The sequence below is a fragment of the Gobius niger genome (genome assembly GCF_951799975.1).
Source record: "Gobius niger genome assembly, chromosome: 9".
Classification (NCBI taxonomy): Eukaryota; Metazoa; Chordata; class Actinopteri; order Gobiiformes; family Gobiidae; genus Gobius; species Gobius niger.
This window is the reverse complement of record NC_136860.1, coordinates 37,169,175-37,186,343: the sequence shown is the minus strand read 5'-3', so window position 1 is coordinate 37,186,343 and position 17,169 is coordinate 37,169,175. Positions and strand designations below refer to the sequence as shown.

General features: G+C 45.9%; 4 protein-coding genes across 4 annotated transcripts in view; all 4 read right to left on the bottom strand.

Annotated features, from left to right (window-relative positions):
• The window catches only part of LOC306968079 (NACHT, LRR and PYD domains-containing protein 5-like), a 429,270-nt gene that overhangs the window by 46,089 nt on the left and 366,012 nt on the right, over positions 1–17,169 (bottom strand). The window lies entirely within an intron of this gene.
• Positions 6,093–7,040, bottom strand: LOC306968363 (olfactory receptor 10A3-like; the record flags this gene model as incomplete). Its single annotated transcript, XM_079563707.1, has 1 exon — positions 6,093–7,040. One exon carries the CDS (start codon positions 7,038–7,040, stop codon positions 6,093–6,095), a length of 948 nt encoding a protein of 315 aa, XP_079419833.1.
• LOC306968362 (olfactory receptor 10R2-like) lies at positions 10,603–11,562 on the bottom strand (the record flags this gene model as incomplete). The annotated part of the gene is made up of 1 exon (XM_079563706.1): positions 10,603–11,562. One exon carries the CDS (start codon positions 11,560–11,562, stop codon positions 10,603–10,605), a length of 960 nt encoding a protein of 319 aa, XP_079419832.1.
• On the bottom strand, positions 15,575–16,399 carry LOC306968361 (olfactory receptor 51L1-like; the record flags this gene model as incomplete). The annotated part of the gene is made up of 1 exon (XM_079563705.1): positions 15,575–16,399. One exon carries the CDS (start codon positions 16,397–16,399, stop codon positions 15,575–15,577), a length of 825 nt encoding a protein of 274 aa, XP_079419831.1.

Sequence of the window (17,169 nt, the reverse complement as noted above, 5' to 3'; positions counted from 1 at the left end):
GAGCGGGTCACACTGTTTTTAATGCAGGCTAGCTGATACCATAGACATGCGCTAGCCTTGCACTAGCCTAAAAAACTAAAAAAAAATATCTCCAGAAATCAGCAACACTCTGGATAACTAGGAAATGAGGCCCTATGTCAAACATCCTGAAACATCCCTTTAAACAAAGTGTGTTGTTGATCTCATACATTAAAATGTTCTTGAATTCCGACATGGATGTTTATGATTTCCGGCCTGAATGCGTTTGGCACCATTGGTTTAGGAACAACTGTCCAAAAGTGCTGAATCCAAAAATGAAAACAGTAAAAATGTAAATGGAGAGTCCGCACAGCAGCAGGAATTCTCACTTTTTATTTTCTTACACTGTATTAAATGTGACATTTCGGGCCATATGTGCTTCATCAGACGACTGGCACTACTGTCAGTACTATATTTGTTTTCAACAAAAAAAAATATCTCCAGAAATCAGCAACACTCTGGATAACGAGGAAATGAGGCCCTTTGTCAAAAATCCTGAAACATCCCTTTAAGCTCCTAAACCGGAGTCCACCAGTTGGGTTTAAGATTGCATTAATCCCAGGGACATGCAGGTGTTTGTAACTTCCAGTTATGGCAGTTTTCTGGAAGGTGTTTATGTAACTGGGGGAAACTCAAGCCCTGTTTATGATGAAATAAAGAATCACAGCGCTGATGGAGTTCACCCACAGCTTCTTGTGAGGTTTTCCATCACGAAAGCATCTGTTTGAAAACCAGCAGCCTTTAAACAAGAGATCTCCAACCAGTAGCTTTAAACTCATCAGGGGGTGAGGGTTAGGGTTAGGATTAGCAACGGCAAATGTCATGTCAATTGTGTTTCTCTCACACAGACCTTACAGAACTTTAGAAACTAGAAGGTCTTGGCTTTCAAATGAGGCATCACACTGGCACATAGGCTGTAAGCTCTCCTGTCAATACGCTTTGAGATTTAGATATGCATCATTTCTAGCCCTAACCCTAAGGTAGTAACAGGTTAAAGGTCGCTCGCCAAAGACTTTCTACATCTCTATACGCTTAATTAAACATTTTTTAGAAGCTTTTTCTGTTTCTCTGAACATGCTGAACACAATCTGCAAACACACAACCGAGAAATAGTGTCTATGCTCAGGGTTTATACAGGCAGAAGCAAGTCAAATATCACGCTTTTAATATTTCATCAAACAGAGGGATGAGAATTTGACAGAATGGGGAACTTTTGAGCAAAAAAAGTTGTCACTTTCAGGAATAACTGCAACTTATTATGTTTTAGGCCAGAATATTGACATTTTCAGTAAAACATGTTGAGAGATGTCATTACTTTCCACATGAATCAGTTATTTAGGTTTCACGCACGGGCAGAGCAGCTTCTGTATGTGTCTGTTGATTCCCTTCATCTTGAGCCCGTAGATGACCGGGTTAAGCAGCGGATGGTACATGATCACCTGCAGGGTCACGACAAACCGCACAGTTTTACTAGATTCCGTCTGGATCCGCACTAAGAGAGCGTCGTAAAAGATGAACACGGTGAGGTTGATCAGAACCAGCAGATGTGGGAGGCAGGTCTCCATCGCTTTCCTTCTCATGTCTTTGGAGCGTCTCGCCAAGAAGAATATCCTGGAATACGTGTAAAGTATGAACAGCACGGGGAGGATGACGACGTTGGTGAAGACGAACATGCCGTACGTGGTTAATGTGGTGGAGCCGGTGCAGTAGAGCCTGTAAACGCTGCTGTTACAGATGACCCCTTTGAAAAGGAAACGGCAAAGCTTTTTCTTTACATTCAAACACAGAGCGACTGTATTCTGGGAGAAAGGAAGCAGCCACGCCAGAGCCAAGAGAACGCACACTTTGGTCTTTGTCATGATGGTCGGATATTGCAGGGGTTTGCAGATAGACACATATCGATCATACGCCATCGCTGTCAGAAGCATGAACTCACAAGCGCCTAAAGTGTAATAGGTGAACCACTGGAAGAGACAGACCGGGAGAGACACCACCTGCTTTTCGGACACAAAGTCGATCATGAGTTTGGGGTAGATCGCAGAGGCGTAAACGATGGAGTTCACCGACAAAGCGGCGATGAAAACGTACATCGGCTCGTGTAGGTTCGGGTGAGTCCAGATCAGGGATATAATCAGGGTATTGCTGCACAAGGTCAGTAAATAAGCTGCAAACATGATGACGAAATAAAGATGCCCGTATTTGGACACTTCCACATAACCCTCGATTGTTATGAAGTGTAAAGAGCTCGACCTGTTCTCCATCAAAGGCCTGAACTGGTCTCCTCGTCTGTGACTCTCCCAGAAGTGTCTCACACCTCTGTGGTCTCCGGCTCTTTATAAGTGCCTTTACATGAACCTGCCAATGGGTGATGTAATGTGCACGACTGAGCGGCTCTTTGAGGTGAACGCTTCCAACCGGATCTCAATTGTGGAAAGAGCCAGATCTTTGTTTCAGTCAATTTTACCCAGAACTTCCAAGAACGAACACAATAATGTTTCTGTGGAGTTTGTTCTCCCCGTGTGTACCACTAAAAACATGTACAATAGGCCAGGGTGAATGAGAGTGTGTTTGAGAGTGTGAGAGGAAATTTACCATATGGTGCCTCCATGTCCAGTATGTGCATTAACATCAACTGTCCCGACCAAAGAAACAAAATAAACTTGTCTCCCAGTAAAGAGCCGTGAAGCCCATCACTATTTTGAACCTCTGTGGTTTTCCTTTCTAACTCTTTAGGCCACAATTAGACTTTGTTCAAAGATCCATCCATCCATTTTCTTCCGCTTTATCCACGGCCGGGTCGCGGGGGCAGCGTCTCAGCCGAGATGCCCAGACTTCCCGATCCACACACACCTCCTCCAGCTGTTCTGACCCCGAGGCCACACCTCCTCCAGCTGTTCTGACCCCGAGGCCACACCTCCTCAAGCTGTTCTGACCCCGAGGCCACACCTCCTCAAGCTGTTCTGACCCCGAGGCCACACCTCCTCCAGCTGTTCTGACCCCGAGGCCACACCTCCTCCAGCTGTTCTGACCCCGAGGCCACACCAGGCCAGCTCGGAGACATAGTCCCACCAGCGTGTCCTGGGTCCACGAGGCCTTGTCCCACTAGGACATGCCTGGAACACCTCCCGCGGGAGGCGACCAGGAGGCATCCGGAACAGATGCCCGAGCCACCTCAGCTGCTCCTTTCGACGTGAAGGAGCAGCGACTCTACTCCGAGCTCCTCCCGGGTAACTGAGCTCCTCCCCCCCAGCCACCCTGCGAAGGAAACTCATTTCGGCCGCTTGTATTCGCGATCTTGTCCTTTCGGTCATGACCCAAATCTCATGACCATAAGTGAGGGCGGGAACGTTGATCGATCGGTAAATCCAGAGCTTTGCCCCGACTCAGCTCCCTCTTCACCACGACAGACCGATACAGCGACCGCATCACTGCTGACGCCGCACCGATCCGTCTGTCCATCTCACGCTCCATCCGTCCCTCACTGAGAACAAGACCCCGAGATACTTGAACTCCTCCACTTGAGGTAAGGACTCCCCACCGACCTGTAGAGGGGATGGCCTCAGATTTGGAGGTGCTGATCTAGGGTTGTGATGGATGAGCAACATCGCGATGGAGAGCCATCATCGTGATGCCACGCCCCCTCCTGTCAGAAACAGGCACTGATCTTCTGTAGGCCTTGTAAACCTTCAAACTGTGCAGGGATTGCACTGTAAATGCAATCACGAATATAACTAATATACACGCAAGTTTCAGTACCTGCCAGAAGCCATGACGTGTTCGCCGTAATTATTAAAGTAAAGACGCAGCTGCTCTGTTTCTGACGCGCAGAGCTCTCTCTCTCTCTCTCTCTCTCTCTCTGCAGCTCAGAGTTTAACAGCGCGTGGTTTTGCTTTGCTTTGCTTCATACGGAAACTTAAACCGTTTTAAAATGACGAGATGGCTCTCACATCGGAGCTAGCTGAGCGCGCATGGATTTGGATAATTCTCACGAAGGACCGAGAGAGGAGAGAAAGAGGCGGTGCAGGAGGTCCGAGGTTACGAGCTCACGGCCCGGGAAGCGCCTGGAGCGGCTTCAAAAACGCAAGCTACGACGCAAACGTGAACATATTGTCCCGTTCACCCACTGTTTCTAAACATTACGTTAAAACTGAGCAAATGCAAATAATAAGCTCCGATTTACATTCGTATTAGTGTGAGAAGAGTCTTGGTATTGAGGAGTTGACGCTCTTAAGTCGTTCTCCTCTCACACTTTACGCACGAGTTTAACACATTTCTGTTGCAAAAGTCGTGTTCCATGACTGTGTTCAGATCATGTTTAGTTTAGATCCATTTATCTGCAATCTCACATTTTCCTAACATACATAGTAATATGCAGCATATTTATAGGCTATGTAAATGTCTTTAAAAAAAATGCTTATAATGAGAAATGGACGATATCATCGTCCATCACGATGGTTCACTGTAAACATCGTCAACGGCCAATTAAGGAAACATCTCCCAACCCTATGCTGATCCTCATCCCGGCCGCTACACACTCGGCTGCAAACCGCCCCAGAGCAGCTGAAGGACCTGGTTCGTTTAAGCCAACAGAACAACATCATCTGCAAACTGCACTTATGGACACCCTTGTGCTCGAACATGGTGTTCGTTATGGACAAACTGCGACTAGCACAGAAGTCCAATAACAGAACACCACTCGGGTTCAGATCGGGGAGGCCGTTCTTCCCAATCACTCACATCCAGGTCTCACTGTCGTTACCCACGTGGGCGTTGAAGTCCCCCAGCAGAACAATGGAGTCCCCAGTCGGAGCACTATCTAGTACCCCTCCCAGGGACTCCAAGAAGGCCGGGTACTCTGCACCGATGTTGGGCCCGTAGGCCGAGACAACGGTGAGAGACCTGTCCCCAACCCGAAGGCGTAGGGACGCGACCCTCTCGTCCACCGGGGTGAACTCCAACACGTGACGGCTGAGCTGGGGGGATATGAGCAAACCCACCCCAGCCCGCCGCCTCTCCCCACGGGCAACTCCAGAAAAATGGAGAGTCCAGCCTCTCTTCAGGAGTTGGGATCCGGAACCCAAGCTGTGCGTGGAGGTGAGCCCGACTATATCTAGTCGGTATCTCTCAACCTCCCGCACAAGCTCAGGCTCCTTCCCCCCCAGCAAAGTGACGTTCCATGTGGCCCCGTGGGCAGAGGCCCGGCCACCAGACGCTCGCGTTCGGGCCCCAACCCCAGGTCTGGCTCCAGGGTGGGGCCCCGGCTGCGCCATGCCGGGCGGCGTCACGGTCCTTGTATGTTGTACGTCCATAAGAGTCTTCTGAGCTGCTCTTCGTCTGACCCGTCACCTCAGACCTGTTTGCCATGGGAGACCCGACCAGGGGCATAAAGCCCCAGACAACAGAGCTCCTCGGATCATTCGGGCACTCAAACAACCCCACCACGTTAAGGTAGCAGTTCACAGGGTTGTAATAAAGTAGCTGATTAATTAAATTAATCACATCACATGTTTTGACCAAACACACTCCTGGATCTGAACACATGCATGACCTGAAAGACAAACCTCTTGTATTAACGACATACTGTAAACCAGGGGTCTCCAAGCTTTTCACATGATGAGGCACTTTTATGTAACAAAAGCGACGGAGAGCTACTAATGCATAAAAGAGGCTTGTCTAATGATGCCATTCAACGAAAATGACTTTAATTTTGTCCTTTACTCTACTTTAGAGAAAACATGATTAATGTTGTCAATTTTTTAATGTTTTTTTGTAGTGCTTTCATCCCTGTTTTTGTCTTTTTTGTTTTTTAATCTTGACATACACGGTCGTCCCAGCTCAAATGAATGATCAAAAAAGGTCCTCAGCTTGGTTTGATGATGGAGGTTTATGGACAAGTGCCGTTTTGTGCTTCTTGACTGTGACAGACTGCAGAGAGAGTCTTGGTTCTATTGTGTGGACCGTGTTTTTATTCCTAACAAAAATGACACAGAGCAACAGTTACCACAAATGAACAAATTGTATATTTAATGTGACATGGGCAGCATCTACAAAAGGAGCTTATGTCAGGCATGAGCTCACACTTTAGTTCTCCTGAGTAACTTTATCTTGACACGTTTAGTGATGGCAGCTCTGATCAGGGGCAGCTTCAGCCCATAGATGAGAGGGTTATTGATCGAAGGCACCATCAGATACTCCATTGACAAAAAAGCTGTGATTACTGGGTTGATTTTTTTCGGGTCAAATCTGGTCAGCAACTGCTCGATAAACACGGAGCAGGAGTAGGTCACAAAGGTCACCATGTGTGGGAGGCAGGTTTGCAGCGCCTTCCCTCTCACCTCAGCGCTGCCTCTTTTGCAGACGATGAGGATACGCATGTACGAGTAAAGCACGAACAGCAGAGGGATTATTACAGTCGTAACAGCCACGTACCGGCCCACGATATCGATATAGGCAGTGTCCACACAAGAATTTTCCACCACACGCCAGTTTGTGCAGAAAAGCCCAGGTAGTTTGTTTCCACATAGAGGCAACTCAACAGTCATAAATACACCGGAGCCGAGGGCAAAAGCAGGATAAACTACAGCAGCTGTCCAGAGACAAAACACTTTCCTTATGGTCATTTTAGTGTGATAGTGAAGGGGCTGGCAGATGGCCACGAACCTGTCGTAAGCCATGGCTCCCAGGATCGTGAACTCACATGAAGCGCATGTATAAATGATATATATCTGAGTGAAACATGAAGGTCGTGAGATAAAATGAGTGTCCGACAACAGATCGTACAAAAACCTGGGAAAGAAACCAGAGGAGCCGTACAGTGAGTTCACAGACAAGCAGCAGATAAAGATATACATCGGCTGGTGCAGAGATTTCTCCAGAATAATAGTGACGAGGATGATCGTGTTTGCAGAGATTATTGTCAAGTAAATCAACAAGCACAGTATGAAAAATAGATATCGAAGGCGTCCATAGTCGGAAAAAAGTGTCAGCTGGAAATAGGGGGGATTCTGGCTGAAGTTCCTCATTTCTTTTTGTGATCTACACGAGGCAGGTCAAGAGCAAAATATGCGACATTCACAGCAAGGACTTAGTTATAGTTGTGATGGTCTCAACAAAAATGAAAAACTGTCCTCACACTGCACTGTCTTATACCTTTTCCACATAAGCAGAACCACCCACAGAGAAGTCATGGCCTATAGTAAAATGGTCGTCCCCTGGAGCAAAGGAGGTTTCATAAAAAAATAAAAATAATATAATACAATGCATTATTAGGATTTAGCAAGAAAAAACTTCAATAATGTTGGGTGGCACGGTAGCGCAGCGGTTAGCGCTCGTGTTCACAGCTAGAAGGTCCCGGGTTTGATTCCCACCTGGATGGGGCCTTTCTGTTTGGAGTTTGCATCTTCTTCCCGTGTTTGCGTAGGTTTTCTGGGTACTCTGGTTTCCCCTACCACTAAAAACACGTACAATAGGTTAGCCAGGTGTTTCTGACCATCAGCTTGGCTTCACATCTGGAGACGGGTCCCCGAGCACCAGGTTATGCTGGCGGCTCACTGCTCCTACAGGTCGCTCCGGCAGCATTGAGGATGGGTCAAATGCAGAGAACACATTTTCCTATGGTGATTAATAAAGTATAACTTAGATAATGTGTATGATTATTTCATCCCTCGTTCATGGTATTTCCATAATTGTTATAAAGATAGGAGAGTCATTCCCGAGCTCTGCACTGATCAGAACATCTGTCCAATGTCACACGGTAAAGCGACCTCATGTGTCTTAAACTTGGACAAGTTTGCAGCGGCCCATGTAAAAGGAGAAAGCATTTTTAAAAAGTGTCAAGGCTGAGACGACCACACTATCACTGAGCTATAAGTCCATACAAACAAATAAGGGCGAGGATTCTCTAAATTCACGGGCTGAAATTAGGTCCCAGCACCCCAGTGAAGGAGAGGGGTTATTTCCCCGTTTTTAATGAGGGTGGAACCATAGGCGGTGATTCATGTTCTTTAAGTGCAGAGTCCAAAAGAAAAAAAAGGGGAAAAAAAGGGTCAAGGCTGGGATTGATCCAGCAACCTTACAGATGGGAACCCAGCACTCTACCAATGAAGCTACACAGAGAGTAAACAACATAGCAGATTTTCCATTAATCTTATGAAAGACCACAGTTGTGTATTTGCAAAAAACGTGATCACAGTTTGGGCAATAATATATTGAATTTGTAATTAGAGTGAATTCCCCTGGCCGTCCAAAGATTTTTTGAGAGGGTGCTCGGTTGAAATGTGAAGCAATATTGTCGTGTGACCCATATATAAGATATATATATACAGACTGAACAAGCTAGTCAGGAGGGCCAGCTCCGTCCTGGGCTGCCCCCTGGACTCTGTGGAGGAGGTGAGGGACAGGAGGGTGTTAGCCAAGCTCACCTCCATCATGGACAACATCTCCCACCCACTGCACGGAACTGTAGAAGAGGTGAGCAGCTCTCTCAGTGGCAGACTGAGACACCCTCAGTGCAGGACGGAGCGCTACCGCAAAGCCTTCATCCCCACTGCTGTCAGACTGTGCAATGAGACTGTGAAGTAACGCCAACTGTAACAAGTGAATTTCTCCTTTTTGAGATCAATAAAGGTTTATCTTATCTTATCTTATAGCACGAGGAACACACAGAGAGGCGGACAGGAAACAGCCGGACTGAACTTCCTGTGATAGTACAGTCCAGAAAAAGCTGAATTTGCAGCCAAAAACGTCCAAATTAAAACTTCTTTCGCTGACAGAGGGTTAGTATAAGTCTGTACGAGTCTAAAACTGTGGCTTTCGTGATTTAAGGGGGAAATTTGGAAAATGTACGAATTTCAGGAGAAACTCTGACTGAGTCCAACATGCTGCCAGGCAAAGACCTCTGGCTATTTTCATGGAGGATGGGCGGGCCACTTACAAGCCACTTACAAGCCACTTACAAGCCACTTACAAGCCACTTACAAGCCACTTACAAGCCACTTACAAGTCACTTACAAGCCAAATTAAAAGCATTTTTGGCGAAAGCGGTTTCGTGTGCACACCATTAGGTCCAGGTCTGGGAATGTGCACGCGCGCCGGATTGGGTCCGTTCCAATCCGACAAAGTGTGTGAAAGATATGAGGCTTTGAAATTTGCTGAAAATGGTCTCTCAGTTGCGGCCTTGTCATGACCACGCCCATTAATTTAAAAAAAAATGTAGTTGATGATTTTGAAAGCCACATGGGTTTGGGACATGTTGTCCAAAATTGGGGGCTTTCCATTGAAAACTCGGGGATCAGGGGCCAGAAGTTCAAGAGGTACGATTTTGAAGGTTTGAGGTTTGGGCCAAGATGGCCGACTTCCTGTAACATTTAGGGCGGGGTCATAATATAATTTTTTACATGTCCTGACGTGGTCTATGTCCCTGGCCAATGTCACTTTGAGTCAATGTAAACTGCCTGTTTGAGGGGGCACCACAGAGCCAACTTTTATTATTTTCTCTCGCGAACCCCACCCAAAATTAGAGCTTGCGGAGCACTACGATTGACCCCTGTTACTTGCATATCGGTTCACGTTTGCTACGTGAATTCTTGCGTTTTCGTCCCCCGTTAACGATTTTAATTAGTCCCTCGTGGGACACTGCGTGTCCGTTGCTCGGGCCTAAATATAACCGTGATTAATTGAATGAATCACATCACATACTGACCAAACGCACTCCTGGATCTGAACACACACATGACCTGAAAGACAAAGCACCTGTATTAACTAGGCCTACATATTGTAGTCCAGGGATCTCCAAGCTTTTTACATGATTGACTACTTTTATGTAACAAAAGTGACAGGGAGCTACTTATGCATGAAACGAAAACGACTTTAATTGTGTCCTTATTCTCTACTTTATGAACCTAAAAGTTTCCAGATTCTGTTCAAAATGGTCTTCATCCAAAGTAAATCTAAAATGCGATTAATGTTGAGTGAGAGCTACTGTTTAGAGATCCCCGTTTCCCATAAAATTATGAAGCAAATGCTTTAAATGTCAGTGTTTTATGTCGGCCAAGTATTAACAATGAAATGAATTGTTAGAGAAAAAATAGCTGGGATTAATCAAATTTCACAAGTGCGATTAATCAAAAAAAATTAATCGATTGAAAGTTGTGATAAAATCATTCTGCAGATTCTTTGATTTCTAGTTCATGGGGATAATCTTCTTGGCGATGGTTAGGTCTTTTTCTTTCTCTCCTTTTTTTTTGTCAAATCCCTCTTTCATTTTGAATCTTGACATATATGGTGGTCCCAGCTCAAATGAATGATAAAACGTGTGAGTTTTGCTCAAAAAACATGTTTATTATGGATGCATATACAAACCAGTACTGTGAGACAATTTGGCAACCATTAAAGTACTGGTGCCCTCCAAAATGGAACGGTCCTCAGCCTGGTTTGATGATGGAGGTTTATAGACAAGCACAGTGTTGTGATTCTTGACTGTGACAGACTGCAGAGTCTCAGCCGTGTTATGTCGGTCGCTTTTTTTCCAATTACCACAAATTACCACAAATAAACAATGTGTATGTATTCACGTTTGTCACTTTTTTACAGTGACAAGCGTGGACAGCATCTACTGAGTAACTTTATCTTGACACGTTTAGCGATGGCAGCTCTGATCAGGGGCAGCTTCAGCCCATAGATGAGAGGGTTATTGAGCGAAGGCACGATCAGATACTCCAGAGACAAAACAGCTGTGATTACTGGGTTGATTTTATTCGTGTCAAATCTGGCCAGCGACACCTCGATAAACACGGAGCAGGAGTAGGTCACAAATGTTATCAAATGTGGGACGCAGGTTTGCAGCGCCTTCCCTCTCACCTCAGCGCTGCCTCTTTTGCAGACGATGAGGATACGCATGTACGAGTAAAACACAAACAGCAGAGGGATTATTATTGTCGTAGCAGCCACATACCGGCCCACGATATCATTGGGAGTAGTGTCCACACAAGAATTTGCCACAACACGCCAGTTTGTGCAGAAAAGCCCAGGTAGTTTGTTTCCACAAAGAGGCAACTCAACAGCCATAAATAAACCGGAGCCGATGGCAAAAGCTGGATAAACTACAGCAGCTGTCCAGAGACAAAACACTTTCTTTACGGTCATTTTAGTGTGGTAGTGAAGGGGCTGGCAGATGGCCACGAACCTGTCGTAAGCCATGGCTCCCAGGATCGTGAACTCACATGAAACATATGTATAAATGACATAGATCTGAGTGAAACATGAAGGTCGTGAGATAAAATGAGTGTCCGACAACAGATCGTACAAAAACCTGAGAAAGAAACCAGAAGAGCCGTACAGTGAGTTCACAGACAAGCAGCAGATAAAGATATACATCGGCTGGTGCAGAGATTTCTCCAGAATAATAGTGACGAGGACGACCATGTTTGCAGAGATTATTGTCAAGTAAATCAACAAGCACAGTATGAAAAATAGATATTGTAGGCGTCCATGGTTGGAAAAAAGTGTCAGCTGGAAATGGTTGGAATTCTGGCTGAAGTTCCTCATTTCTTTTTGCGATCTACACTAGGAGTCTAAAGATCAATGTGTTGGACATGCACAACAAGGACTTGGTTATTGTTGTGATGCTCTCAACAAAAATGAGAAACTGTCCTCACACTGCACTGTCTTATACTGTTTCCACATAAACAGAACCACCTCCACAGAAGAAGGGGCCAATAGTAAAATGGTCGTCCCCTGGAGCAAAGGAAACCTCCTCCTACAAAAAAAAAAACATAATGCATTATTAGGATTTAGCAAGAATAAACTTAAATAAGTAGGAGATTTCTGTCATGGGCTGACAGAACCTGCCAGGGTTTTGTGTAAGGGATAATGTATTGAACGCTGGTCATTACACTTATTATACGGCCATTTGCCAACTGAACACACACAACATAAACTTCGTACACTTTTATCAAGGCCGAAAGGTTTATTTAATGATTTCTGCGGCAAATAGTTCCCAAAAGTTTGCGCGTTGCTTGGCAACGTTTGGCTAGGCTTGTAGCTAGCCGAGCTACTTAGTTGAAGGTAGGGAGGCACCGATACCACTTTTTCTAAAACCGTTACGAGTACTTGGATTTAAGTACTCGCCGATACCGAATACAGATACGAGTACAAGGCATTTTCTTCAACGTTCTTTTTTTTCCACAGCAGATTGGTTTGTAGTTAGTTAATTTACTCATGTACATTTCCTTAAGTAAAGTAGGCAACACATTTAAGAGCAGTTATATTAGAATTGTGCTGATGCCATTTATCTTTTCTTCATTCAATATAATGTCCTAAAGCTTCCAATGCCTGTGCTTTATTCATTTATGTATTTTTATTGAACAATAGTATTGAGATGTTACTTAAATGGTCTCTTTTCGTCTTTACTTCAGCTTCTGTAGATTTTCTCGTGTGTTTGTAGTAACTTAGCGAGTAGCTACAGCGTTTTCATTGTTCTGCTGCAGCTCATTTTGGCTCAATATAAACATGCTGCAACCCCATGAGCTGCCACCTTAACGTGGTGGGGTTGTTTGAGAGCCCGAATGATCCGAGGAGCTCTGTTGTCTGGGGCTTTATGCCCCTGGTAGGGTCTCCCATGGCAAACAGGTCCGAGGTGACGGGTCAGACGAAGAGCAGTTCAAAAGACTTCTATGGACGTACGACATACAAGGACCGTGACGCCGCCCGGCATGGCGCAGCCAGGGCCCCACCCTGGAGCCAGACCTGGGGTTGGGGCCCGAACTCGAGCGTCTGGTGGCCGGGCCTCTGCCCACGGGGCCAGGCCGGGCACAGCCCGAAGGGACAACGTGGGCCCGCCCTCCTGTGGACCCACCACCCGCAGAGGGATCCGTAGGGGTCGGGTGCGGAGAGGACTGGGTGGCAGTCAGAGGCCGGTGCCTCGACGACCTGGTCCACATGCACAGCTTCTGGCGTTCGGGACATGGGGTCCTTGGCCCTCTGCTAAGGGCTGTCCGTTCCCTGTATGAGCAGCAGGAGCTTGGTTCATTGCCGGCAGTAAGTCAGACCTGTTCCCGGTGCGTGTTGGTCTCCTCAGGGCTGCCCTTTGTCACCGGTTCTGTTCATTACTTTTATGGACAGAGTTTCTCGGCGCAGCCAGGGGCCGGAGGGTGTCCGGTTTGGGAGCCTCAGAGTCTCATCTCTGCTGTTTGCAGATGATGTTGTTCTGTTGGACCTTCAGCTGCCCTGGGGCGGTTTGCAGCCGAGTGTGAAGCGGCCGGGATGAGGATCAGCACCTCCAAATCTGAGGCCATGGTTCTCCTTCCCCTCTACAGGTCGGTGGGGAGTCCTTACCTCAAGTGGAGGAGTTCAAGTATCTCAGGTCTTGTTCTCAGTGAGGGACGGATGGAGCGTGAGATCGACAGACGGATCGGTGCGGCGTCAGCAGTGATGCGGTCGCTGTATCGGTCTGTCGTGGTGAAGAGGGAGCTGAGTCGGGGCAAAGCTCTCGATTTACCGATCGATCTACGTTCCCGCCCTCACCTATGGTCATGAGATTTGGGTCATGACCGAAAGGACGAGATCGCGAATACAAGCAGCCGAAATGAGTTTCCTTCGCAGGGTGGCTGGGCGCACCCTCCGAGATCGGGTGAGGAGCTCAGTTACCCGGGAGGAGCTCGGAGTAGAGTCGCTGCTCCTTCACGTCAAAAGGAGCAGCTGAGGTGGCTCGGGCATCTGTTCCGGATGCCTCCTGGTCGCCTCCAGCGGGAGGTGTTCCAGGCATGTCCTAGTGGGACAAGGCGTCGTGGACCCAGGACACGCTGGTGGGACTTTGTCTCCGAGCTGGCCTGGTGTGGCCTCGGGGTCAGAACAGCTGGAGGAGGTGTGGCCTCGGGGTCAGAACAGCAGGAGGAGGTGTGGCCTCGGGGTCAGAACAGCTGGAGGAGGTGTGTGTGGATCGGGAAGTCTGGGCATCTCTGCTGAGACTGCTGCCCCCGCGACCCGGCCCCGGATAAAGCACAAGAAAATGGATGGATAAACATGCTGTATGTCTTTAATCTGGATTTTCTGAGGACTTTTTAGTCGCTGGGTTAGTTTTTCAGATGAATAAACCCCTGGGCATAAAACGGCGTCAGAATGGCCAAAACTGCTAGCCGCGAGTTAGCATCGTTAACCTGTATGTCGTAAACACTGCAGACGCTGCAGCTCTAACAACATTAAGCTCTGGTTAAATCCAGCTCAGACTCTGGTTTAGAGAGCGCAGTCTGTAATAAAGTCAGCTCTATGTGGATTATTGGATTTACACTAAACTATTCTACAGTTTGTTGCTTCAAATACATGATGTCGGTTTTGGAATCTATTCCAAATATCTTATAAAATAAGATAAGATAAACCTTTATTGATCTCACAAAGGACTACTACCGATATACTAGACCGATGCCAGTTCTCACCTTATTAAAATCACAACTTTCACCAACTACATCTTCGTGAATATAGACGTGCTGTACCTCGTTTAGAAGCTCCGAACCTGGAGAATCTCTGAGTTTGTTTTAACCTCCGTAAAGTGTTTTTGATCGCTGTGCAAAATGCAGCAGCTAGCAACAATATGCTAATGCTAGCGACAGCATGCTAATTAAACCGACTGCATGCTAATTGTAGCGACAGCATGCTAATACTAGCGGCAACAAATGAAGTCTGGGACAAACAGGACTGGATCACCTCAAACTGGCCACAGCTGGAGGGCCAAGTGTTTGTATTTTAGTTTATGAAATGCTGGTAAAGAACGTATTTATAATGCACAAGTTTAGTCGTTTATATCAATGCAACCTAAAAGCCTGTCATGTAGCCAAGGATTTTTACTGTAGAAAAGTCCAGTGATCCGTGTTTAATGTTTATATGTTAGTTTATTAATAGATATCAGACCAGATGAGGATCGGCTTGAGTCATTTAGGGAAAATTCTGTTGAGATTAAGGCTTTAACTCATGATTAATAAAGAAAAAAACACACTCCTGGATCTGAGCCACACATGACCTCAAAGACAAAGCACCTGTGTTACCTACATATTGTAATTTAGGGATCTCTAAGCTTTTTACATGGTACTTTTATGTAACAAAAGTGACAGAGAGCTACTTCTCCATCAAAGAGGCTTATCTAATTACTCAATTTCAACGATAATGACTTTAATTTTGTTCTTATACTTAAGTTTATGAAGCTTAACGTTTCCAGAGTCTCCTTTTTTTAAATCCCTCTCTTTAATTTTAACATATACATGGTCGTCCCAGCTGAAAAATAAACATGAACAAACCAGTACTGTTAAACAATTACCATTAAATTACTGGTGCCCTCCAAAATGGAGCGGTCCTCAGTTTGATGATGGAGGTTTATGGACAAGTGCAGATTTGTGCTTCTTGACTGTGACAGACTGCAGAGAGAGTCTTGGTTCTATTGTGTGGACCGTGTTTTTATTCCTAACAAAAATGACACAAAGCAACAATTACCACAAATAAACCAAGTGTGTATTTAACATGACTATAGCGTGGACAGCATCTACAAAAGGAGCTTATGTCAGGCATGAGCTCACACTTTAGTTCTCCTGAGTAACTTTATCTTGACACGTTTAGCGATGGCAGCTCTGATCAGGGGCAGCTTCAGCCCATAGATGAGAGGGTTGTTGATCGAAGGCACCATCAGATACTCCATGGACAAAACAGCTGTGATTACTGGGTTGATTTTTTTCGGGTCAAATCTGGTCAGCAACTGCTCGATAAACACGGAGCAGGAATACGTCACAAAGGTCACCATGTGTGGGAGGCAGGTTTGCAGCGCCTTCCCTCTCACCTCAGCGCTGCCTCTTTTGCAGACGATGAGGATACGCATGTACGAGTAAAACACAAACAGCAGAGGGATTATTATTGTTGTAGCAGCCACAAACCGGCCCACAATATCATTGGAAGTAGTGTCCACACAAGAATGTGCCACAACACGCCAGTTTGTGCATAAAAACCCAGGTAGTTTGTTTCCACATAGAGGCAACTCAACAGTCAGTGATAAACAATGGCCAATAGCAAAAATGGGATAAACTACAGCAGCTGTCCAGAGACAAACCACTTTCCTTATGGTCATTTTAGTGTGATAGTGAAGGGGCTGGCAGATGGCCACGAACCTGTCGTAAGCCATGGCTCCCAGGATCGTGAACTCACATGAAGCATATGTATAAATGACATATATCTGAGTGAAACATGAAGGTCGTGAGATAAAATGAGTGTCCGACAACAGATCGTACAAAAACCTGGGAAAGAAACCAGAGGAGCCGTACAGTGAGTTCACAGACAAGCAGCAGATAAAGATATACATCGGCTGGTGCAGAGATTTCTCCAGAATAATAGTGACGAGGATGATCATGTTTGCAGAGATTATTGTCAAGTAAATCAACAAGCACAGCATGAAAAATAGATATCGAAGGCGTCCATAGTCGGAAAAAAGTGTCAGCTGGAAAAAGGGGGGATTCTGGCTGAAGTTCCTCATTTCTTTTTGTGGTCTACACTAGGCAGGTAAAGAGCAAAATATTCGACATTCACAGCAAGGACTTAGTTATTGTTGTGATGATCTCAACAAAAATGAGAAACTGTCCTCACACTCCACTGTCTTATACCTTTCCCACATAAGCAGAACCACCCACAGAGAAGTCATGGCCTATAGTAAAATGGTCGTCCCCTGGAGCAAAGGAGGTTTCATAAAAAAATAAAAAATAATATAATACAATGCATTATTAGGATTTAGCAAGAAAAAACTTCAATAATGTTGGGTGGCACGGTAGCGCAGCAGTTAGCGCTCGTGTTCACAGCTAGAAGGTCCTGGGTTTGATTCCCACCTGGATGGGGCCTTTCTGTTTGCGTAGGTTTTCTGGGTACTCCGGTTTCCCCTACCACTAAAAACACGTACAATAGGTTAGCCAGGTGTTTCTGACCATCAGCTTGGCTTCACATCTGGAGACGGGTCCCCGAGCACCAGGTGATGCTGGTTATGCTCCGACAGGTCGCCCCGGCGGCATTGAGGATGGGTCAAATACAGAGAACACATTTTCCTACGGTGATTAATAAAGTATAACTTTGATAATGTGTATGATTATTTCATCCCTCGTTCATGGGATTTCCATAATTGTTATAAAGATA